This window comes from Corvus moneduloides, chromosome 4 (assembly GCF_009650955.1).
Source record: "Corvus moneduloides isolate bCorMon1 chromosome 4, bCorMon1.pri, whole genome shotgun sequence".
NCBI classification, from domain to species: domain Eukaryota; kingdom Metazoa; phylum Chordata; class Aves; order Passeriformes; family Corvidae; genus Corvus; species Corvus moneduloides.
This window is the reverse complement of record NC_045479.1, coordinates 15811075-15836089: the sequence shown is the minus strand read 5'-3', so window position 1 is coordinate 15836089 and position 25015 is coordinate 15811075. Positions and strand designations below refer to the sequence as shown.

At 40.9% G+C, this 25015-nt stretch overlaps 1 protein-coding gene across 4 annotated transcripts in view; it reads right to left on the bottom strand.

The window, feature by feature from the left end:
- The window catches only part of AGK (acylglycerol kinase), a 37573-nt gene that overhangs the window by 2135 nt on the left and 10423 nt on the right, over positions 1-25015 (bottom strand). For 3 of the 4 annotated variants that reach the window (XM_032105819.1, XM_032105820.1, XM_032105822.1), the window contains exons 3-15: positions 23596-23689; positions 21543-21622; positions 20172-20247; positions 18712-18804; positions 17748-17780; positions 15693-15787; positions 13564-13633; positions 12697-12776; positions 10597-10654; positions 8117-8261; positions 6926-7023; positions 4627-4697; positions 266-350 (exon numbers count right to left, since the gene is read on the bottom strand). In XM_032105819.1, the coding sequence (XP_031961710.1) occupies positions 266-350; positions 4627-4697; positions 6926-7023; positions 8117-8261; positions 10597-10654; positions 12697-12776; positions 13564-13633; positions 15693-15787; positions 17748-17780; positions 18712-18804; positions 20172-20247; positions 21543-21622; positions 23596-23689 (1078 nt within the window). The remainder of the gene's footprint in view (positions 1-265; positions 351-4626; positions 4698-6925; positions 7024-8116; positions 8262-10596; positions 10655-12696; positions 12777-13563; positions 13634-15692; positions 15788-17747; positions 17781-18711; positions 18805-20171; positions 20248-21542; positions 21623-23595; positions 23690-25015) is intronic. The other variant, XM_032105821.1, reaches the window with a different exon arrangement.

Below are 25015 nucleotides of genomic sequence, written 5' to 3'. Positions count from 1 at the left end.
CCTTTAACCACCAGGACTGTCTTCATAAAAGATCTGCCACTATTTCCTGGCAGAACAAAGCTCCCCCTCAGGTTTACAGACCACCTGGGGAAGTGCAGTATGTCAGTCCTGGCAAGGGCCTCATTAGCTGCACTGTGGAACTGAGTGTCTCACCTGCAGTGTAATCAATCATCTCCCAGGTTTAGAGTAGGAATTTCTTCAAGTGCAGCATCAACAGGTACAAGAAACAAAGTGAAAGAGTTTTTCAGCTCTCTCAGCTTCTCACCTCTGGAAGTTGCAAGATGCATCTGCTGGCTTGGATGCATTGACTCCCGTCAGGGCACATATGTGGATCACGCATCTTTTGACTTCTGTCCAAACCAAAAGAGAGGTAAGGTAAGGACATGTTTCTCTCAGAAACAGCCTTCTTCAAGGATGACATTTTGTTGTGGTAAATCACTATGCATTTGGTAAACTTAGAGGTTACATAAATTATACAAATATTTGTGGGTTTAACTGTGAAAAAGTAGAAGAGTCCTTCCCTCTTCTGCTGCAGTCAATACATACCAGAATGCACCGACAGCCTCCAACCAGCTTCTGCTCTGAGGCTCACTGAATATATTTGAACATAGAGCACAGTTTTGTGCTCTTCACTTCCATGCTGAACTGTGAACTTCCTGCAGTGAATACCATCTCCTCAAATCCCATGCACCTAAACTTACCAGCAACCTAAACAACCCTAAGCCAAAGAAAGATAGAATTATTTGAACCATTAAATTACTATCTCAAAACTAACAAAACCCCCATGTTTTCCATATCGACACCAATCAGCATGATTGGTCTTATCAGCTGCTTCTGTTATCACTCATGAAGAAACCCCCATCATTTTATCCATTCCAAGTAACATATCTGCTTTTGTCAGTTTCTCTCTTCTGGTGCCTGTGACATTCTTGTTTATGTACTGCACTTAGATAAGTGCTGCTTCCTTTCCTACTCCTGCTGATGTCAAAAGGGAGCACATGGAAGGCAGTTTTCCAAGAAACTGCTTGGTGGTGCAAGTGCCACATGGTCTTTTTCAAGTTTTAGGCTGCTTTCCTGTCACTGGCTCAGCTAGTGTAACTTGTGTTACAAAACAGCAAGTTGCGATTCCTTTTCCCCACAAGTGCTGCTGCAGAGGGAGCACAAGCTCTGGGCTGTGCTGACCTTCCTCTGGCCTCCTGACTGACCACACACGTAACCTTTTGACTGGCAAAGGGTACACTGCACCCCAGGCAGAAACCCGTCAACTTGGGCTCCTCTCCAAACACACAGCAACACACAAATAGCAAAGAGAACAGCACAGAATTACAGTGTTAATACACCGTAACTCTCAAGCATGGCAGAATTATCACAGATGTTCCTCTGATGGGCAATGCCTGCTGTCCCCAAATTTCCATCTATCCTGTAGACTGATATGAAAGCAGAGTGTATTTCAGTATTGCCCAGGAGAAGAACTCACAAAAACATGTCAGAATCTCCCTGTATACCAAGTCTTCTATGCCCTGAGGAAGGCAAGCACCTCTTAAAGTCACAGAAAATCCCAGAGAAGGAACATGAGAAAAGAGAGTTGAAACAGGAGATGCTAATCAAAGACAAAAGGAAGAAAAACTAAGGAAAGGGCAGGGAAGGACGGAAGCAATACTAACAGTGCAAGTTTGGTTTTAATCAAATATGTATACACTAAAAGATTGATGAGTGACTGTGAGGGAATTAAACATCCTCCAGCAATATAAATTATAAATCATTGATGGCATGCAATACTGTCAGTTTATACAGTGCTGTACAAACAAGCAGCAAGATTTCCCACCTAAAGTTTAACCTGCTTGGAGTTTAACATACAGGGTTCTAGATACTAGATACACACAAGGCATACTCCGAGGAGCAAGCAGATTTTTTTGGTCAATGAAGGCACATGAAGCGCTCTCTATAGAGATGTAATTATGAGGTCAAGGTAAACTCAAAAAAGCCAAGACATGGAATCAAAGATCAATCAAAGGATAACACTGGTAGAAACAAGTAAGACACAACCCCACTTGCAGTATCATCCCTCTAGCGGTCCCGCATAAAAATATCGTAATTCATTTCCCTTCGACTCTGCTCCTCACTCAAGACCAGACAGCAATGTGAAACAGGAACAAGACCAGAAGTCTAACAGCAAGTTTCTATTGATTGTTGCATCCCACTCTATATGCTGAATCACAAAAATACAGGCAGAGAGAGAACCACAACACCTACAGCACATAACATACAACTGGAACCTAGTTTTCATCTCCAGAAGCTGCCAATGTGAAACGATTTAGAGTGAGGCCTCTAACAAAAACACCCCAGTTTGCTGTACTGTTGCTGATAACTGTACTCATGCCCCAGAGTGACAGCTCTCCATACGTACATATACACAATCTAAACTGGCTACCAGGATGTGGATTACTGATGCCACACTTTCTATGCCTGCTCTCCTTCCCTGCAGCACTTTTTAGTAGGCCCTCCATTGCAAACAACTCTTCTTCCCCACCTTATCTAAACATCGGCTCTACGGCTGCTGCAGATGCTCTTGTTCACGCAAATTTGATCCACAGCCAGAGGGCACTTTTATACACCTGGGATGACCTCCTCCTTTCTTTGAAATTCAACAGCAGCTACCCTCCAGCACACTGATGCATCTCCACACCTCCCCAGACACACACACTGCCTGAGCCTCCATGGTAGTTTCCTGCTGGATGCATGGTTTTCTCTGTGTGACCCATCAGTTCTCAGCAGCTCATGTCAGTGCCCTCTCCAATATAAAAAACCTTTTTATATCTGCACTGATAAGGTATTTCCCCTAAAAATCTTTCCAACCCCCCAAATTCTGGTATTTAAACTATGCACTAAAAAAGAAGAAAAAAGAAAGAGCTGTTTCACACATTTCCAAAGACAAACCCTGTTGTGCTAGGCAATGGGGGGGCCTCTGATAATGGGCTTGACTCAAAACCCAGCTGGCAAAGGCACAGTGGGATCTCTGAACACCCTGATTCAGCCTTGAGAAAACAGGGCACATTTTTTCTGCTGTGACTCCTCTCTGTACAACTAACCAGTCCCTCCCACTGCTCCCCCACCCCACACACCTCTCTTTGTCTTTCTTTGTTACCTACAGGATTTTTGGCACTATTTAATCAAAAGAGCTTGTTTCTCTGAACTTTGCTTGAACAGCTCAAAGCTTCCAGTACTGCCTCTAATTAGCTCTCAACAGCAGGGCAATGCTAATGCTCCTCAGAGGCTTTTTCTGCACGACACTAACTGTAGTCAGAAAATGTACCACACTACTGCAGGAAGCATGTCCAGTCAACACAAGAGGTATTACTTACAGTGGGAATACACTTGAATATGCCTCCCTCAAGTCACACAAGCTCATCTACCTTTTTCTGCTAGCAAAGTCTTTGAGAACTCAGAACAGCATCTCCTTTGTCTCGCTCCTTTAGGAAACCAGATTCCTTTTGCTTCTAATAGGAAAACCACCTCCTCCTTTCCCTCTGTAGCCTTCAAAGCAAACAAATCAGTCCCAAGCAACCATGGTCCACGTGCTCATGCAATTTAAAAGCAGTTGCAGGTGGTAACCCCACTTACAGTGTTTGCATAGGTCAGAAACTTCTATTCCCACTGAGGCTCCTGGGATGCTGAAACAAGGGGCCTGAGCTGCCATTGGTATTATAAACAAGTATCTTGCAGGAACTATTAGGGTGATGACAAGCAGGTAAAAGTGCACTGAAATCCTCCCATTGTTTTCACTAGAGGGAGCTCGAAGACTGAGAAAACAGCAAATTAAAAGGTAATATGGAGAGGAGCTCCCTCGGATTTAGCAGGAAAATCTGTTGCTGATAAAACCTGCACTGAAGCCGCAATGTATTTGTGAGTGGGACTGTAAGAAGGAGCCAGAAAAGGCAGCTCTGATTTGCATCTGGTGAGAGCAGGAGGAACAAGCACACTACAAGACAACACCACAAGCACAAAGGAAAGTGAGTAACATTCACTTTCTTCACATACTGCTTCCTCATTCCTGCAGTCTTCTTATTCCATGTACAAGCTGGACCGATACATTTGCTTAAAGTCCCTGTTTAAATTCACATCTTCCAAAGTTCTTCCAGCTCAGACGTAATTTCTCACAAGAGCTATTGAGACAAGGAAGCTCTTTCCTTAGGGCCAAGAATTCCCAGGTACCACTAGTACAAATACACCAGCTCTGTGACCCACCTCTCAACCCACTGAGCAGCTAGGGCTCAAAGATTCTGGGGTAAGTCTGCATGGCTGCCTATAGAACTCAGTTATGACAGTAATATCCAAGCAGTACTGACTTAGAGCAACAGGGGAAAAGATGAAAGGTATAGCAAACTCAGAAGCTAGGGAGAACTCCAGGTTCTGAATACCAACACTCCAGGTTCTGTAGTTCTGCCTTGTTTAGAGAAGCAGAAAATGAGTAAGAATTTTAAAGAACAAAATCATTAGCCCCCATGAAGCATTACTGACTGGTGTGCTTTGCAGTCCTCTGCTTCTGAATTTTGCAGCACAGCATGAGGGGAAACCAGTACACTTTTCTGAGATTCTGTCCCCTTTTCACAGCATTCCCATACTCACCCTCTGTGAACAAACTCCCCTTTGCTGATACTCTCTGCCTCAATGCAAATGTCCATGAAGTCCTCAGTGCGCTGTGCAAAAAAGGATTCAGAAATCAAGCAGTTAACATTTGAAAATGCCACACCCAGGATACTGCAATATGTTCACACAACGGCCAGTCCTTTGTCCCACAAAAGGAGGCGGAAGGTGCATTTCTGCATTTCATGCTTTATTCAAATCTCAACTTGAGATCTGAATTCGAAATTATAGACAGTATTTTCCCATTAATGAATATTCAATAAATACCACAAGAAGCAAAATAATGAGTCACACATTTGGCTTCTTGTTACGTTTAAAGACAATAGCAGATCTCTTAGGTTTACTAATTTAATTTCTATTCAATGGGTCTTTCATGAATTTCAGCAATAGTACAATGATACAACATTTGGCCACCAAGCACCACAGTAAGAGCATTTTAAACAATACAAATTGGAAATCAAAGTGTCCTTGGTAACAATCCTTTAAACTCCTTACTTAGCTTCTTTCCTATTTACAGCCTGACCTTAAACTGAGTATACAGTAAAGCTTTTTCTGGGAAAGCAACTTTGATTAAGATGCAACTTATTTTTTCATTTATTTTAATATTTCTGTCCTGGCAAAAGTCCTAGTGCAGATGCAATCAAAATGACGAAAGTAAAAATAAATGCATCTATTAGTATAACTTGGTCTATTCCTTTGCTGTTCTGCAGATGTAGTCTTGGCACTGCTTGTGCTGCACCTGTATGGCTTTATCAGCTTCTCTTCAATGGGGCAGCCTAGGCACGAATCTGAGGTGAGATTCGAGACAGGAGTGGCTGGCAGCAGTCAGCAGATACGGTCTGGTATCGATTCCAGAGAGTTGCTATTCAGCTTTGAGGGCTACAGGGACAATGGTTACAAGAGAGGGACTTTAGGGCAGTAGTAAGGGTCCACACTTGTAGAAAAAAAGATGCAGCATCAAGATACTTCCAACTCTGTAACAGGAAAGTACAACTGGTCTAACATGAACTTGTCCATTTTTCTAGGCTGTGCAAGAGACCTGAGAACCCTACATCACTTCTTTTTTTTCCAAACCAATATTAAAGTGCATCTTGAAGGCCTGAAGGAGACAAAACCAACAACAAAGGAAGGGCATAAGGGCTAGTTTGTGGCAATCAAGATACTTTTTCAGTTCTCGGCAGGTCTGTTATTACTTTGTATCACTGACTCCAATCCAGTTCAGTAACCAAATCTCTTGTGTTTGAGTGCCATCTAGAAACCACTAAAAAAACCCCAAAATACTAGTCTCTGTCCAGCTTCTACCATTACTAGGACACTGACAGTCCAAATCATAAACCACAACAAAGAGGAAACTGAAGTTCATGTGGCACATTCTAAGGAGAAAACAGGAGAACATTTTAAAAACTATACTCTCCTGTTTGGGTTTTTTTGGTATGATCCTACAAAATAACACATCAATATCACTCAAGTTTTCATGTTCTTAAAGACCCTGAATTCTAAGGAAGAAATATGTTGCAGTGAGTTCAACACTTCCTGTTAACCTGGGTATAGTGGCAAGGGTTTCCTGAAGCCATGAGGAGGAAACGAAGGGAAGCTCACAAGTATAGGATCATTGTGTTTGCATTTTCCAGTAAAATTAAAGACTGACATACATCCAAATAGCTTTCCCAGAAGTAAAATTGCACCAAAACAAAGGCATAAGCCAGAGACAGGTTCTAAAACAATGAATGAACAGCATGAACATGCTGAGAAGGTTATGACAAGAACAGTTCCTTTGCTGCCTTGCTTCTATTCTTCCACAGCCACTTGCATTTCCTTTCCTTCAAATCAGTGTAGCCCCTGTCTTTTCCCTAGTACCAATTATTTTTAACTCCACTCTGAAAGTCTACAAAAAGAGAGAAAAATCAAAAATTCCAGCCAGACATTCAGGCTCAGCTTCCTTCTAGCAGCAGTTGATGAAACAGAATCACTCTCATACAGGTGAAAAGGAAAAGGAATGCTTCTTGGTGCTTAGTTTACTGACAGGCAATCCTAAAGCTTCTGTTTGGCTACTGAAACCTTGCTGTACAAATTCTTTCTGATCCCACTGCATCCCAGTTTTACATTGGTCTCCAGTGCTTTTACACTGGCTCCGAAACTTGCCCATTCCTGGATTCGATCATGGACCTCTTCTTACATGAGGTAGTAAATGTTATTTATATAGACACAAGAATGGGAGTTTAGCAAGAAAGGAAAACTCTGAGCAGGCAGCATTTGGAATCCATTTATGTTATGGTCTTACTGTTAGATCAAGCTGCCTGTTCCGAGTTGCAATGGAAAGCTCAATAGTGGATAGCTTCAGTTCTTCCCAGTCCTCTGGAGCTACCTCCTGGGGGAATTCTGCATATCAGGAAGAGAAGATACCAATCATTAAGTGGAATTTAATTACACAGATCACTACGAAGCATGACGTCAGACAGAAAAATCAGTCAGAGCCATTTTGGCCACTAGTTTTGTTTCTCTAAAATGTCAAAATCTTAAAAAGGGAAAAGGGAGCTTGGGAGTACTGAGGAAAAGAAAAAGATACCATCAGCATTTACACAGTAGCAGAAAAGACTGTCAAGCACAGTACATCACAGCTCTGTGAGTCCTTATGTCCAGGGAGTAACAGATCTCCTGGGCTGGTTACAGGAACATTTAGAAAACCCATTAAATGCTGCTGCAAAAAGACCAGGAATCCAGTGTTCAGAATGCTGTGGTAACATGTATTTTCTACAGGAGGAAGCTCGATAGTTCAGTTCTCCTATCCAGGTCACTCGGCTCATGCTCCTGCATGAATCACCTCTGCTAGCCAAGGAGGAACGAGGTCTTTGTACCAGACTATGCAAAATACCCACTCTCTTTCCTCCTGTGGCCTGCCACGTGCACTGCCCAGACAACAGCCCCACCCAAGAGAGGCTCAGAGAACACAAAGTTTATGGTACAGAAAGAATTTAATGCACCCAGAGAAACTTAGGGCTTCTGCATGGCCCAAATACTGTTCTATTTAAAGTAACATTTGTTGCTCTGTGTCAGCAACTCTCCCCACCCTGGAAAGCAAAGGCTGCTCCTCTCTCCCCAGCTCACTAAGAAGCCATTCTGCTGGAAGAAGATTTCAAGAAGCTCACCCAGAAGTGCCAAGTAACCTCTATGGATGCCTCCAAAGCAATGGCAACTGTGAGTCCAGAGAATACCCTGGTCTCTTTACAAATGAGTATTCGTTTATAAGATCATAAACTGGCAGGACCACTGTGTTCCATTTCTGACAGATACCACCATAACTATCTTGACAAAAATCACAGTTTAAATAAAGGAAAAAAGTAAACAAACACATAAATAATAGTAATAAAAAAGAGAGCAGTAAAGTAGACATGCCCTCCACACAACACACCCCTGGACCTATCAGAGGAGTAGAGCCTGTCTGTGAGTTCATGCCAGAACACACCCAGCCCACCTTTGGGAGATGACCAGTACGATCGAAGCCGTCTGTAAAGCCTCACATACAAAGGAGGTCTGGATGGTTTCTCATCTGGCTCTTCTGGAGGTCTCTCAGTTGGACCCAGGTACATGAGAGCAGCTTGATGTTTCTGAGGCCACTCCTTGGATTTACACAGAAAGGAAATACAGATGATAAAAGGGCATTTTGTTTAGCACTTACCTGTTTATTCTGTTTAGTCCTGTAGCCTTTTTATTGTGTACTCACACACAGTCCTGCAGAGCTACCCAGACCCCCCCGCTGCCTCAGCCTACTTTATGGCTCTCCAGTCTCCAGATTCATGGGTGAGATGACATTTCTGCAGTTTCAAAAAGATTACCCACAGTTCCCAAATCCACTAAGCTAATCCTTCCCTGCACAGAAGTGAAGGCATTTTCCCCTCTGTGAACACAGGGTGAAAGGATGTTTTCCTTGCTGCTGATGTGTGGCAGGGTGACACAGCTGCTTCTGGCTGGAGGGAACAACCCAAACCAGCAAGGTCAACATTAATGTCTGAAAGCACAGTTGGTTTCTGTATGGCACAAACGCAACCTCAAAGAGCAACTGCTCAGCAGGATCCAGTGCAAACAGACAAAGACTACAGTGCTGTGTGCAGCCAAGGGGCACTAAAACCTGACAGGCCTTTGCTCTCCAGCAACTCAAACAATCCAGACCTGGCCTGATAGTCAGGTGCTTATAAACTGCAACACAACAGGTCTCAAGGCAAGTCACATGAGCTCCACAAAGCACCTTAGGGGAAAAAAAAAAAAAAAGAAAAAGAAAAGTACTAACACATTATTCTTGGTGATATTTCAGATTCCAGTCCCAGGGCTACAGAAGAACCTTAGCTTTTGAAATATCTCCAGATGTTGACAAAGTTTATTTCCTGTCACTGTTTTGAAAATAATTTCCAAAATGCTCCAAACACAGGACTTAGGGAGGGAATAATTTCATTGGCTTTTCAATCTATATATGAAAACAACACAGCCAAGAGCCCACATGAACTCAATACCATTATTTTTCTATGTATAAAACTTGAGAAGTAGTTTTGGATCATGTAGCATAGGTTGTTATGCTAATTCACCTCACACCTCTGAGAACAAGGAAAGATTTCACTCTCATACTTACATAATAAGCAGGACAAACAGAGGTTGTATCAGTAGGGCAGTACACAAACAATAAATATTAATGATTAAATGGAAAAGCAGCAATGCTGTGGTAATTTAAGGCTGTGTATTTTAGAAGAGCGGATAACACTCATAACAATGCCCCTACCAATATCAGAAGTGAGCTCTTTCCAATTACACTTTTTTCAGCTACAGGCCATCCTGTTTCAAAAGACACCCACAGTAAAACCAGAAAATATGAAGTATGCAACAGCAAACACCAGCCAGGAAGCGATTAAGCTCAACAGGCTGGAGCTACTTCTTGTAGAAATTAACGAAATGCTAACATACGAGGCACATAAAAGCAATGAATAGCACCATCAGGGGAGATCAGGTAGAAACTTTTCTATCTAAATAGCTGAAGAAGTGGGCACTTCTCTTTAACCTTCAGCAGGTTAAACAGATCTTTTTAATGTACAATTAATGGCTCACCAGAGAAATCCACTACCACCACCCTCAAATGAGCCTAAGGACTCAAAGGAAGCGAGAAAGGAGTTGGTCAGAAATGAAGAACAGGTTTCTACCTAGAATGCCAGCACACAGAAGCTTAACCTCAGATTTTCTGGGGATGGGGGGGAAAACTCACCCCAACTTTCCTGGATACCTTACTATTAAGCCCTCCTTTACAGCAGTTTGCTATAAGGGAAGCATTGGCACTGTCACAGACAGCATGGCTAGACTGCACTATTTGATCTACTGCACCAGCTCCTGGGTATTTCCACTGCCTTTCATGAGGTTCCTTATATGTTCAGAGAACAGGAAAACCACGTGAATGAAAATGCCTTACCTTTCATGCAGGTCAAATTTTAACCTTTCCAGGATCACTTTTAAGCAACAGGAAAGTTTAAGGCAAGATAAAAGCTATTCACCTTCATTTTACTACACAAGGAAGCCTGATTATCAATGTGCATGAGCAGTCTAATTATAGATCCTTCTGCCAGATGAATAAATCAGAGTGAAATGTTATTACAAAGACTGTTGAAAAAAGGTGGTTGAGCACTTTAGCACTTCACCACCACTGCTGCTCACCAGTTTCACAGGGGGTTATTGGCTTCCCCTGGTGATCTTGCAGCAATAGATCCCCAGTAAAGGTAATTTTTAAAAAAAGTATTTCTCTTCCCCTTCCTTTCTTCAGAAGTCTATCAACTGGTAGGCTTTTTAACAAGTTGAGTTTCACTCCCATTTTATATTGTTACCAGAATCCTTCACAAAAGCTTGCAGACAGATTATACAAAACAAAGTCAGCCTGTTCATTTCCCAAACAAAAACACTTTCCTCACAATAAATACTTACCTTAAATGTGCTGAAAAAGTGAGCTGCTTTGGTTTTCAGAGGCCCAAGGTACCAGTACCTGAAAAAGAACAGAAACAGAACTTCTAAGATATCCTGGAGTCAGTATTAGGAAAGGGGGAAACTTTGCATGAAGTCAGAGCACACAGGCTTGTTTGCCACTGAGTTAGTGCTCCCTGACAACCTTTAGCTTTTTGATACTGTCAGATAGTTTCTACACATCACCAGCAGCCTAGCAGTGACATCCTTATCCTGAGTTACACACCACCAAAATGCAGTGTATAATCTTCACTACAGGCAGCAGGACATCTACTATCAGAATTTTACCTTGTTACAGGAGACAACTGGGGATGTGGTCTAACAGCTGGTGGTGTGCATCTCCACAATATGCAATACAGCGTTTCCAAAGGAGGGAGGAAACAAACAAAAAATCAAAAGCTTCAGCGACAAAAGAACCAGCAAACATTCATTAGTCCCAAAGGATTCTCACATCAAAATCAGGGTTTTACAAAATAAAAATCCTGCCAGCCACACAGCACTGTATAGAATCTAAAGACGTGACTGCATTTAGGCAGGCCTGGCACACATTTTGATCACCATCTTTCACCAAAGAGGGTCAACAAAGTACATTAAACAGCACCAGCTCAAGAGTACTGCAGATCTAAGGATATCATTAACCATTAAGGCATGCAACTGTCCCACCACTCCCCTCGAGCCATGAAATTGTCTGTAAAATAGTAACATAATACAGCACCGGGTCTCCAGCAGCACAATGCTTAGCAGAGGGATAGTCAAGTACATTTCTGCAACTGTGTCTTAAAGCTTAACTCCCTTTGAGTTCTTTTCAGTTTAAGATCAGCTGCACTAGAACACACCAAATGTTTTTAGTCCAATAACCCATCTCTCACAGGGAGCAAAAGTGGATGAAGTGGGAAAGTATAAAAACAGGACAAGCACATGTGGATCTTGTTCCAAGCAGACTCTGAGCACCTGTTCATTTGTTGCTGAAGTGCTTTCCAAGCTGGATATGTTTCTCTGCATTCAAAAGCATTTATAGAAGGAAGCAAGGCTTGAGGATGTTCGTGTGCCTCACGTACAAAAGTGCTGTCATGCCTCCAGCACTGAGCCCAAAGGACTCTTACAAAACGGAAGTGCTGCAGGGAAAGATGTGAAGGCTGACACCAGGAGAAAACCAGGGCATAGGCAGGAAGCCCAGTAGGAGTGTAGAGCAGAGAGAAGTGCACTTCCTTGAACTGGGGGCTGCAATTAGCAGGAGAGCCTGCAGCACAGCCAAGTCAGCACCTACACAGCCTACTAAGAATGTCCCTGGCTTCCCAGGGACAAACAACATGACCATTTACTGCATCTCTCCCATCCCACATCACTTCTCAAACCTACTCAAATACTTTCCAAACAGACTCCAAAGGTCTGCTACCTCTTCCTTCCTGACACAGATAGCTCATTCACAAAGTACATGGTATTTCCTTACAGCTGCATTTCCTCCGTAAGAGCTTGGAAGGTGAGCAGCTTTGGCCCTGCTGCTCCTCCAGCAGATAATGCTTGTCATTTGATACACAGACAGTGACATGTTAAATGTCCATTTGGAGAAAGCCCAATAATTATGAGTTTAACATTCAGAGAACAGTCATCAGATAGCACAGTCCACGCCATTTCTGGCAGGAACTGAAGGACATCTCTACTGCATCTGATGTCCCTTGTTGGAATTGAGTTTCAGAGTCCGCATGCAGCTTTTCATTGGCAGATGATGAAAAACAATGGCCAATTACTTTACTTAGACTTTACTCAAGGGAGAGATTTTCCCATCACAATCTGAATAAAGTTCCAGAAGCAGATACCACAAGGCAAGAAGAAAAGAAATACATAAAGGAATAGGTCAGCACCAAATAATTGTTTATTTCAAATTACAGAAATTCTGATACATCTTGCACTCCCATGTGTGTAATGCAAGACCTAGCAAGAGTGGGTGCCTCTGCCTGTCAGATGCCTACACCCAAAAAAAGACTTACTTGAGAGAGGGGGATGTGTCTTTTTAGGCAACAGATGCTAAAAAAGGTACGGTTTCAAAAAACAGTGTCTTCTTACTTGCTAACTTTAACTCCTGCATCTCTGTAAGATCCCCATCTTAAACCAGAGACTGCAAACACAGGCTGTTCCTTTTCTCCCTGTAAAGAAAAAGAAACATTGCAAAATTGCTTTCTCTTACCTTGTTTCCAACTTTATTTTCTGAAGTTGGAAAAATAGCATTTCTACATAAAAACTGATTTGTGATTAATCTCAAAAGGGAAATTTAACAGAAGAGGTATGACAAACAGCTAACAGCAATAAAGCTTAGCAGAATTTAAGCATTGTACATTCCATCTGCTCCAGAGAGGAATATAAGAGGTGAAGTTTTGAAGAGGCAGCCTGAGTTTGACTGCACACCCAGCAATGGCCATTTCATTTTGTGGATTTGACTGTCAGCCAAAAGCAAGGAGCTCTGCACAGCGACACAACACTCTCACTGCAGAAATGTTCATTCTACAACTGAACAGAAAAATAATATTCAAAAACCATACAGGGCATAGTCAAAGGTTCTCCCATTTTGTATCTTTTAGTTTGTCAAAGAAAGCTATTAACTTCACAATACACACAAATGCATCAAATCAGCAGCCAGCTACTGCTACCTCTCACCATTGCTACGGAAATAGCACTGTTACTAAGTTTTGTATTCATCAATACTCTCTGAGTCTCAAGGAAAGGTGATGTTGAGGCATTCTAGTGTTTTGTTCTGCTTAGACTGTCTGATGCCATAGCACATGGTAGAGAAATGACTGCCACCAGAACTGCTGATATCATAAACCAACATTCGTAACAGCAATACACAGAGGAAAAGCAGTCCATGTAAAGATAAACACATGAGAACAGGAAAGTTTTAGGAATGTTGGGCTCCAAATAAGTAGATGCTTTCACCTTGATCTGCAAGACATCAAGTGGAACTGTCTCTCCTTTCAAAATGGCCAAGGTAGCATTAGTAATATGCCTGGAAAACAAATAGGAAAAAAGCAAAGGAAAACAAACAGGAAGAAAGGAAATGTGTAAGCTTTAAAATTACATTTCTTTTTCAGCAAATTTCAGTATGAGTCCAGGTAGGGGTTTTTTTCAGCAAACGTAAAAACCCCAGGGAAACGCGCTGCACTTAACTGAAATCAAAAAGCAAAATGGGTGGTTGCAACACATGACAAAACCTAACAAACAGCAGAATCCACAAAAAGCAAAAGGTAATTATCAGCCTAAGCTTTTGAGAGATTCCTCCTTTTTGAGCCAACCTGGTAGGTCAGAGGCCAACTGTGTTACTTGCTGTTTCAGATACTTAATGCACTAAGGACCCAAACCATGGTTTTATTTTAGTGGTGGCAAGTATCACAGCCTGGGAGAGAAGGGGGCAGCATGACTGGTCTCAACTCGTGTCTGAGATTGAGCTGCATTTGTATGTGCTAATTTATTCTGAAGTTTTCAATCAACATAAATCTACTTATCAGCAGTGCTCATGTCGTTTAGGTTTCCATTAAGTTGTGGACAGTAGCCAGGGCACTTTGTCATTTCAAGGTGTAAAAATTTTGTAACCAAAGTGTCTAAGTCCACTAAATAGTCTGTGTTCAAACCTTAAAGCATACATTTGATTGAAACTGCTTCCTTGTTTTCAAAGTTGGGTAATATTTAGTTTCCACATTGCATACATTTCCAGGGTCTCAGCAGGACAAGGAAAAAATGCAGTTTTCAGATCCAGCCCAATATCCATGCGAATCTGGGAGAAATTGCCCTTGGTTTCATCAGGATTTGAATACTGAGACAGATAAGGAAGCTATTCTTCCCACAGCCCATCTTCTCTCCCAGCTCTTATCTTTCTCTAAGACCTTTACAGTTCCTGCACTCCAAAGTAAGAGAGTGCTGAAGGAACCAAAGCCCAAATATTTATTTGAAAATGTCACTTCTGCACTTCTTAACTCAGGTTCTGTTACTGGTGCAGGTTGTTCAGCAGCCTATTGACCAAATTACCTTCAACTTCACCGGTGTGCTGCAGTCCCACCTGCACAGTTCACTACCTTGGGAAAAGATCATCCATTTCAAACAGCTTCTTTGGAACCCAAACATAAATTATTATTTTAATCTTAGCTGCTGATTACAGCCTTGTGCACTTTTCTGAGCTTCAAAGCACTCTGGTAGTTTTAATGAAGGATGTTATGCCAGTTGACTCTTGGGTTTTATGTATGATGGCTACCAGCAAGGGTTCCACAAAGAAAAATGATAATGAGTTAGTGGGAGAGTGAGAGTGAAAAGATTTCAGGATCAAGAAGAAATATATTTATTATGATGAAAAATATATTGATTATTATTTATATCATTATTACAAGGAGGGGAAGAATTGAAAAGAAATGAAGTGTGGGGAAAAGAAAGATTGTTTGACTTCCTTTTCTCTTTATAAGGGGACGAAACAATCCTGCAACAAACTGGACTGTAGGCAACAGATACCACCAGACTGGATCATATCCAGGATGCTGAAGGTAAGAATTGTGTTGCTGGATTACTGCCAGCATCAGTCCCACCTCAGGGAAAAGTCAGTGCTGCCCTGCAAGTCAGTAATGGGATCCAACCTTTCCCATATTCTTGTATGCCTTACTTTGCAGGTGCTAACCAGGCTATATGTGGACTGGTTTCTACAATTCTTAGACTGGAAAAGGGTCAGAAAGAGGACTTATTTTTGGCTTATTTTGTCATATCCTCGCTATATCTGTCATACCCTTTTTGCTCTTCCTAAGATGCTGATCCTTTTAATCCCTCTTTCTTTTTAAACGCTGAGCATCACACGATCACAGAGAAATTAGCCACAGCAAATGATTTCTAATAATACATACATTTCCTTCTTTTAATTTTTAGTCAGTTTTTGGAAGTCATTAACTCAGGCAAGTCCAGAGAATCATCAGGCTCTGCCCAGAGACTGCCAACTTCTATGTAACACAGAAGAAAAAGAAAAGCATCAAGCTATCAAGAAGCACTGCTCCTTGGATACAAACCGTGTCTCAGAAACATGCAATACTTACTGGACTTGATTCGTGCTCTCAGGGTACAGTGTGTGGCTCAAAGTGCAAGTTTTTCCAAGGGGTATGAATCCTATAGGAATCTTACTGAAGGCAGCCTGGACATATGAGGAGAGTAAATTAACATTTGCATGAAGCTTCCTGTGTGGAGATCACAGCTGTGTCTGGCATCACCCCGTTGGCACTGAGCAGCCAGGCACTTCCTCACACAATGACTCAGAACATGGCACCCAAATCTGTGAACCCACCACTGCCAAATGGGTACAAAGGAGCTCTCTGTAACCATTAAGAGCATTGTTACATGTTACATGTTTGGCAGCCACATCCCAACTAATGCATGGATTCTACCAGCAATCCGCCATCTTTCTTAATACTGATGGTGGCATCACAGGCTCTGAATCTCATTTACCACTGCAGAAATCCCCCTCTGACAGAGTAACCTTGCATAGCAAAGAGATTTTCTCACTTAAGGAAAGGAAATTAATTGATTCCTCTGCCATCCAAATCATGAAGCAGCAGAAGGTCTGATTTTTGGAAGTCACTGACCATGCTATTTTTCTGTACCACTGTTCAGCAGAAGGGCTTGTTGAAGGAGCAAGTTATTACCCTACACCTCATCTTAAACCTCTCTTCTTGAAGCGTGTCAGCAAATCAGTGTAAATACCACATATCCCAGTGCACCATCTCCCTCCTGGGCGATGCTGCCAGCAGCACCCGGGCACAGCCAATCCGCAGCCACTCAGGAATTCCCGTCTCACTGCACCCCCCAGCGCTCTCCCCTGCTGTCTCTGTGTCACCTGCGAATCCTAACACTCTCAAACACCCTGCTCTGATTCTCCTCAGCCCTGCTTTACACTGTGCAGATGAGAGGCTGCTTGCAGCTCCTGCAGTCAAGCTCTGCCCCCCTGGCTGCTAGGAACAGGGCTTCTGGAACACCTCGCACAGGCTCTTCTTATGCAGGCAACAGTGGTGTGACGCCCACAAGTGAAAAGGGAAGCAGGGCACAGAGAGAGGAAGCTCAAGTGCAGATCTCTGCTCCTAGGACAGAGTGACATGAAGTACAAGAATTCCTTGCCCAAAGACACGAAGTGACACAGTGGCAATACGACAATGCGGTATTCCACCTGTAATTGTGCTGGATGCAGAATTTCCTACACTACTGCAAAACAATCCAAGCTACATCAAGATAAGAAGCCAAAAAAATAAAGAGAAACTAGCCAGTAAAGCCTCTAAAACTTTTCTTCCACTATCTTTGGATAATAAAGGTCTCAGGATCCAACTATAATAATATTCAATTTAAAACTGTGATTTCTCAGAATTGATATAACTAGCCCTCCTTTAAAAATACTGGCTCGGTTGCAGAGTTCCCCTTGTCACATTCAGACAAAGCAAATGCCCAAACAGAAACAATTCAAGCTGCCAAGGGTATCATCATAATCTCGTCTGGATCATTTAATTGAGTTTTTGCCAGCTCCTGCCAGAAGGTGCTGGGAACAATGATTCCCTCCTTTCTTCAATAACACTGTCCTCCCACTTTAAAAAGAAAAATCTTTTTCCATTTCCATTCAGAGTGATCCACCTTGAGAGGTTAAAATTTGCTTAGTACAGCCATCTGCATAGGTAGGTATGCACTGCTTGAAGAAACAGCAAAGCAATCCCAAAGCAGTAGGAGTGTGACCAGAACTGAATTCGGTTTCAAGCCTGTACAAATACAAGAAAAACACGTACTTTGGCCCAATGCTTTTGCCAAACAAAGTGGCATGCACAGCTGGTCCATGGGTCTTTGAAAATTGAGCATTTGGCTTCTCCACAATCCCTGCTCTGACACTGGAAACTTTCCAAAGCCATGCCTTGGGAGTCACTGCACTCCCTCAGAAAGGGAACAAAGAACAACAGGCAGCATTGCAGGACAGTAGCCCAGCTGGCTTATTACACAGCAAGCTGGCTCCAGATTAGTAAGCAACGTGTCTGCTGAAGGCAGCTGAGGCTAAGACATCACAGTGGATGCACAAGACACTCCAAGAAATAAACACAATTTTTAAAATGACACCTTCTCACCTCATCTGCTCTACGGAGAAGTCCAGTTATGACCTGAAAAACATGGCAAATGCTCAGCTCTAAGAATTTTATTTTTCAGTTACAGTAAAAAGCTATGGAATTCTTAACCATGTTTAGTCTTTGAAAAGATTTAAGGAGCAGCTACTCTTTTATGGAAGGTGCTACAGTTGTTTACACAGGAAAGGAGGAATGTTCAGCCTGCAAACATGTTGGAAACAGCAGGGTTATGAGTGTGCCCGAGTACATGCTGGCACCACAACCAATGCCAGTCTAAAGGTTTTAACACTGGATAATGCTCTGCATAATGCAAAACCAGCACCAGTAAGTGCAATTAACAAAAGGCCAGAACGAACTTGCACATGTATTCTTATCACTTTCTCTTAAGGTCATTGCATTCATTTAGCCATTGTCTTATAAAACCAGTAGCTGGCAACCAGGAATTGCTTGAATAAAACACAGTCTTACTTGAAAAGAGAATATCCCCCAGTTCTGCTCCTGTCATTAATCATCTTGACAATAGGCATTTATTAAGTATGTTCTGTGCTTTGTTGTCATTCCCACGTAATTTTTAAATTATCTGATTCCCACTTCGCAAAATATGCATTCCTCTTGGGGAGCATATAGAAAGGAAGGAACTTTGAAAATCAAACCATTACAACTATATTACACAGAAAGAAAAAGTTAGAACCATGTCCCTCCAAAGAGTTTGCTCATTCTAGAATAAAGTTCTGGAAGACAGTTATGTCACACACTCTTTTTGTCCCCACTCTTATCATCTCTTTAAGACTAATACCAATGAGCAGAGTGTTCTGCCCCCAGAATAATATAACATTTACTGAAAATACAGATACTGAGCGGGACAGATCTCTAAGAACAGCTGCTATGATGCTGCTACAATGCACAGACTCAATCTTCTTGCCCTCAGCCCAGCTATGATTCTCAACAAACCAGGCTCCTGCAGTACCTCTTGGACTGTGCCATCTCCTCCTGCAATAATGATCAGATCCGTGTTTTCCATTAATTCCAGAAGCTTTTTTGCTTGTCCCTCATAATCAGTCTGAAGAAACAGAAACCCAAACATGAGGACTCAAATGACTATTTCTAGTGTATGTCTCTTAGACTTAGACATACTCTTAGAAAAAAAATCATCTATCCATCTGGTTAATAGTTATTTTTATACAGGCACACAGTACTGTATATTACTTACAGTCAGAGATTTTTTTTTCAACTTATAAAACCAGTTTGATGCATAATATAATATGTGCAAGCAAACATACACACACACAGGTTAAATGAAATATCAGAGCAAATCTTACTCAATAGATCTAGAATACCATAGCAATAATCATATTTTCAGGTAATTTTACATTGAAACAAATCCAGAAGCCAACCACGCTCTTGCAGAAAAACTCCCAGTATCTTTAACAGTAAAAGTGCTCAAATGCATCTCCTGAAACACAGCATCAACTACACAACAGGCCACTGCCTGACAGCCACTGACAATGTATTTAGCAGCAAAGAGTACTGACTTTTTAAACCATCAGAACTGTTTTCTGCCAAATGAATGTCTTTTGCAGAGCCATCTCAGCCTCACTTCCTTACCCAGTCCTGTTTTGCCAGCTTTTCAGGTCTGACACTACCAAACATCAGTTTTAAGTCTTGCAAAATAATTTCTTCTCTTAGGGTGGGACTAGGTATTTTTAATGATCAGAAAAAGGGACTAATAAAAACAGCACTTTAAGACTAAACCTTGTGAAAAAGATTCTAAGGCAGAAAGATGCATATTAGAGTACTTTGCTGTTAGGACACACTGACTATTAAGCAATCCACATGTCACAGCCGCAAAAACCTGCAAAAAGATCAGAATTCCTTCATGTTTCCTTGTTCTTCTCTTTCCAAAGAAAATCTGTTTGTTAATTCATACCATTTAGAGCTCAGTGTTCTGCTTTCATGATGGGAACGTTGAATTATTTGGAGAGAGATAAATACTCATATTTCAGTGTACAGATAAAATCTTATTTTTAATTAATCTGAACAGCTCAACTGCATGTCAAAATTCCTCACTTTTGAATTCTTCAAGTTTAGGCAGAAATAACAAATTCAACAGCAATGGGCATGCACCACTAGCCAGCACTCACATATTTAGAATTTTCTCTCAAACATGAATTATAGAAGGGCTGCTTTAGACAGACAAACAACATATGTACTGCTTTAGCTGAAAATTAAAATCTCACTACACTGTAAACTAACAGTGAATTAAAAAGATTAGGTATCATCTTAATATCTCAGTATTTATTTCTTCCCATAATATGTCTACAGGACAACTGAGAATTTCAAATGCATACAGCTTTGAATTTCAATTCTTCAAGAGGAGAAAGCAGAGCAGTCACTATTTCTATAGTAGCAGAACCTATCAGTTCTTACCTTAACCACAGTTACATCCAAGCCAGACAAGTGCAAAATTGGTGCAGCGTTCTTTTCAAAAAGGTTCCCAGCTTTGCTAGAAATAACAGAGTAAGAACTATTTAATGACTCTGGTAGCTGAAAAAAAAATTCAAAAGGAAAGAAACAAATGAATAGCAAGAAGAAGTCTACTTAAAACCAAGCATTCGATCTGCACAATCAGTCACTCAACATGACAGTCAGGAAAGATGAGATTTCATGTGGTTCAAATGTATTACATTTCTAGTCCCACATCTCAGTTGTCAGAGTTGTGTTGCAGTTTTAACAAATGCAAAAGATGCTATCTAGCTTTTGCCAAAAATAATTTCAAAGACCCAGAAAAAACAAATTAAGATCTCCAAAAAGAAATTTATTAGAAAATTAATTACTTACAAAGCACCAGCCTTTAAGGACCACAAAGAAGGCCCATGTAGGTTTTCAGAAACATTTAAAAAATCCCACTTATTTATTATTACATATTATTAAATAAGGTTAGAAGCAAAACTCTATCTGATCTTTTTTGTTATAGGACTGATACATTTTATGCCTCTCATTGTATAATAAAATAATTATACCACTAACCATAAATTGTTTACAAGTAGAAACATGAGACTTGATTAATACTTCGTGTTTTCCAGTCATGAGTGTTTTGAACAAAAGCATGTGAGTCCAAGCACTTCCATGCCAGGTATACTATTCTCTTCATATTGGTAGTAAAAACTCTCTGCCCCTCCACAAATGCAGCTATTCCAAAGCTGATCAGCAGAAAGAGACACACATCATATCCAAGACTATGGTTTCTCTGCTAATGAGCACATAAAAATAGCAGCCGACCTTTTCCAGGAGTCTTGCTCCCAGCCCATATTTAGCCTCTCAGTTTGTGGGCACAGCCCTTTCAAGGGCAGGTTCCCACAGAAGTAAGATTACTTCTTGCCAACTTCAAGTCTTGAAGCTATCAAGGTCATCTCTTACTTCTATAGATTTTGAAGATGGAAATATATCACATGCAAAAGTTTGGAAGGAATACAAAGGAATTCCATATACGAAGGAATGACAAAGGCCGAAAGACAGAATTAAAGAAAGAAATAAAATATACATATATATATATATATATATATATATGAATATATATATATATGCTTAGAAATCATTCTTCCACCTCAAGCAACTAATTCTATTTCTCATCCCAATCTTTTTGGTGAAATAAAGTTTGGCATAGTAACATAGCACCAGCTTGGCATCAGAGGGAGGCAAAAATGAGCTCAAAAATCTGGCTGGCTTTTATAGTGGATAGCAGAGCAAAAATGCAGAAAGAGTGCCTCAAATGAGAGTGCTGAAAAGGAGGAATTTTACCCTTTGCAAGCTGCTGGGTTGAGGAACACTGTTGCTTTCTTCAATGGCACAGTGGCAGGGATCAGCTGGTTGCCAAAAGCCTAAGTAAGAGAAAAAGAGCAGGGCTCAGTTTATCTTTTAAGCACACTGCTAAAACAGTTCAAAATAATGCATCTCTACAAATGTCAATGGGCTTTCAAGCCTTATGACACTCAAATGACTTCCATCTTCAGCCATTGTACAGGTCTCCTATTCAAAGACCTGCACTCTTAGCAGCAGCTCACATCACTGTCATAAGTACTCTTTAGCTCATTTTTACAATTCCACCACCATTTCGTTTCTGTCAACCTCTGGTTTTCTGCCATGGGCAGAGATCCAGGGAGCTCTCCTTGACTCCAAGGTTACTTGATTTTCTTTCCTTATGTAATTCCCATACACCTGCCTGCCACCTTCTTTCTGCATTCTTTCCAACTTCCGAATGCTAATTCCTCTATCTCTTCTACTCATTTTAGTATTTTCTATGCTTCAGTTTTTGAAGACAGGAAAGATAATTACAAGAGAATCTGCCTTGACCTAAAAGCAAGTTCACTGTTCCTCACACTTTTTTTTAACTAATCTCTCTCTATAAAATCACTCAATTCCTCTTCAACTTTTAATCCAGTTCTGACGAGGTGCCTCAATTTTAAGTTAAGAGTTCCTCCATAAAGCCTCTTGCACCTTGTACCTATTTCCAAAGCTGTTCAGCACAGGAGAGGCAAGGAAATGCGAAACTTCCAGGCATGTTACATCCCACTCTCTAAGCTTCTAGAAGGTCACTTTGAAGGCACCCTCACTAACACACCAAATCAAATTGGTTTTGAATACAAGGAAGACAAGGTATTCAGCAACACCATCCAGAAGCCCCAGAAACAGAGTAGGAACCAAAGACTACTGTGCTGAACGTGGCCCAGTCAACCGTCCTTGGCTTTTTTTTCCCCTTTACCCTGAAAGTTAATTCCCTAGCAGGAATTTTTATATTGAAGAAGGTGATACTGTACACAAAGAACAGTACATTTTAGTGGTTGTTAGCTGTTCAAATCTATTATTAATTCCACTTGCAAACTTTGCTCAGGAAACCTCAATTTAAAGAAGGGTACAGCTGGCTGTGCTGCTTAAAACATCCAGATTTCTTCTTCAAGAAAGAAAAAGGATGAGAGAAGTTGCTGAGAGTAAAGAAATCTTCAAAGAAAGTGAAACAAATCAATAGCTCTTAAGCTTTACTCAAAGATCAGCTGGAAAACAGACCAACTTATTATACTGCAATTGTTGGATGGGAATTGGGGAATAGGGTACCTCTAGCATGTTACAGCTGTTAGAAACAACTGATTATTTGCTTGGGGGGCACAATGTGATGTATTTGCATGCTCCAAACAATCTAACAAGGGTCATAAAGATTTTATGAGTAATGACATAATTGCTTCTTTATGTAATATACTTAGACATTTATGTTACATACAGGGGCATTTCTAAAGCAAATGCTGATTTGTGAGACAGCAAATAAAAAAAAAAAATAATGCAACATTCTAGAAGTCTTTCAGAGCAGAACATAAGTAAAGACAACTTATAGTTATACCATAAAAATGGTTATTAAATATATATATGAAGGTATAATTTAGGTAAGCCAATGCCTTTTTCACTTTCTTGTCAAATGCACACTTCCAGGTATTGTATCTCTGGACTTCTAAAATGATAATCACTATTCTACAACTATGTATAACCCTTTATTCAAAGTTTTTATAGTGCTTTATGAATACCAGCAAAGAAACTACATTCTTTTACAGAAAACTATCCTTGAGTGAATTGTTTTCCAGATAAACAGCACCTCTAACACATGCCCAGAGCTCAGCAACAGCAAGGTCAATCAGCAAGACTGATTGGTCAAGGAAGTCCAAATCAGCTGACACTGACTTATTCCAGAGACAGAGGTGTAAAATGTCAAAAACATGATAAATGGGTTCTTTACTATAGAATCTTTCCATAATCATTTGCCACACCAAGGCTGTCATCGTGAACTGATATTTAAATTCAGACACACGTGGTGGAACCTTTGCAGGAAATACCTCCGTAGTGGATACTTTGTCAGGAAGGCAGCTCCCTCATGAATTTGATAATGTAACAGGCTCAAAAACCTAAAAATCCAATGTAAAAATGGTAAGAACTTCACACACACTCCATTCAGACTAAACTTCTTCTTTGGCGAGTTTGCCTCTATTTTTTTCCAATACTTATATATTGCACTTGTATAAAGCAAGCAGCATTTTTCAAACAATTTTAGGTTGTTGTTATTCTGAAGAACATACCAGACACTTAATGCCTTAATGCAGCATTGCTGTGTTTTTTCAAGCACTATTTGGCACTGACACATCAGTGAGAATGGAAATTACAGCAAGAATTGATTACTAGGCTTTTTGCTTCATTCCTTTATAATGCAGGAGTCTTCTGCAGGGTATTTTCCCAGGCTTTAACCACTAAAATTGTAGGAAGCTCTACTGACAGTGCTTTTGTATTTTCACTTGTAAGAATAAGCCATAATGGAATAGAACCTGTCACTTAATAACTGGATTGAAGAAATGGGAAATTCAAGATTTCCAGAACTGAACTATCTGCTGGTACCAGTGTTTCCCTTAGCACTCACACCTTTTTGACAATACACACAAACCACTTCCTCAGCTCCTTTTAAAAAAATTGGTTTAATTTGGTCAGCATGCTTCAAATACTGAGGTATTAATAGCTATTTTCTGTGATACAAAAAACCTCTATGACTTTGTTATTATGCAGTAAAAATGAATATTGAAAACGTAAGACTCTGAAATTACAAATATGGTTTGTGAAAGCAGTATTTTCAGGGAAAGATTTTCCTTTCATGAGCAGTGAGTTCCCTTACATCTATTCTGCCATGAAGATCCATAGCACAAGACAAGTTGCTGTGAAAGTCTTTCCCTCAACAGCAGACAGGCTAAAATTGGGATAATTCAGGTGCACAACACTTCTCTACTGAGAAAAATAATTTTCACCCTTCTACTCGGGCCCCAGGACGTAGCAAATGACGGGAGCAGTGTTACACCCTGCAAAATCTCAAAGATCTCTCATGAAGAAGCAGGTTTAGAATAAACTTTATTTGTGGGAGGTAAAAACTCTTAAAGTCCTACAGAAGTGATGTCATCCATGGGCAGCAGCACTTACACCTCCAAAAGACTGCTTATTAAGGACAAGTTTCTTTGTGGGAATACTACAGTATGGGAGTTTGTTTATTGCTATTTGCCCACGCAGGCCACAAACTACGAAATGCAACAGTCAGTACCCTGAGAGAGCAGCTCCCTCCCCCTGAACACTGGCCTTCTTGTCACTGATCAGCAACCAGGCTGTCCCCATTCAGTTCCCACTACACGGGTCTCTAGAGAGCTGGGTCAGACAGTCATCACAGCTGGCATCCCTGATAAAGCCACTCAGGGTCA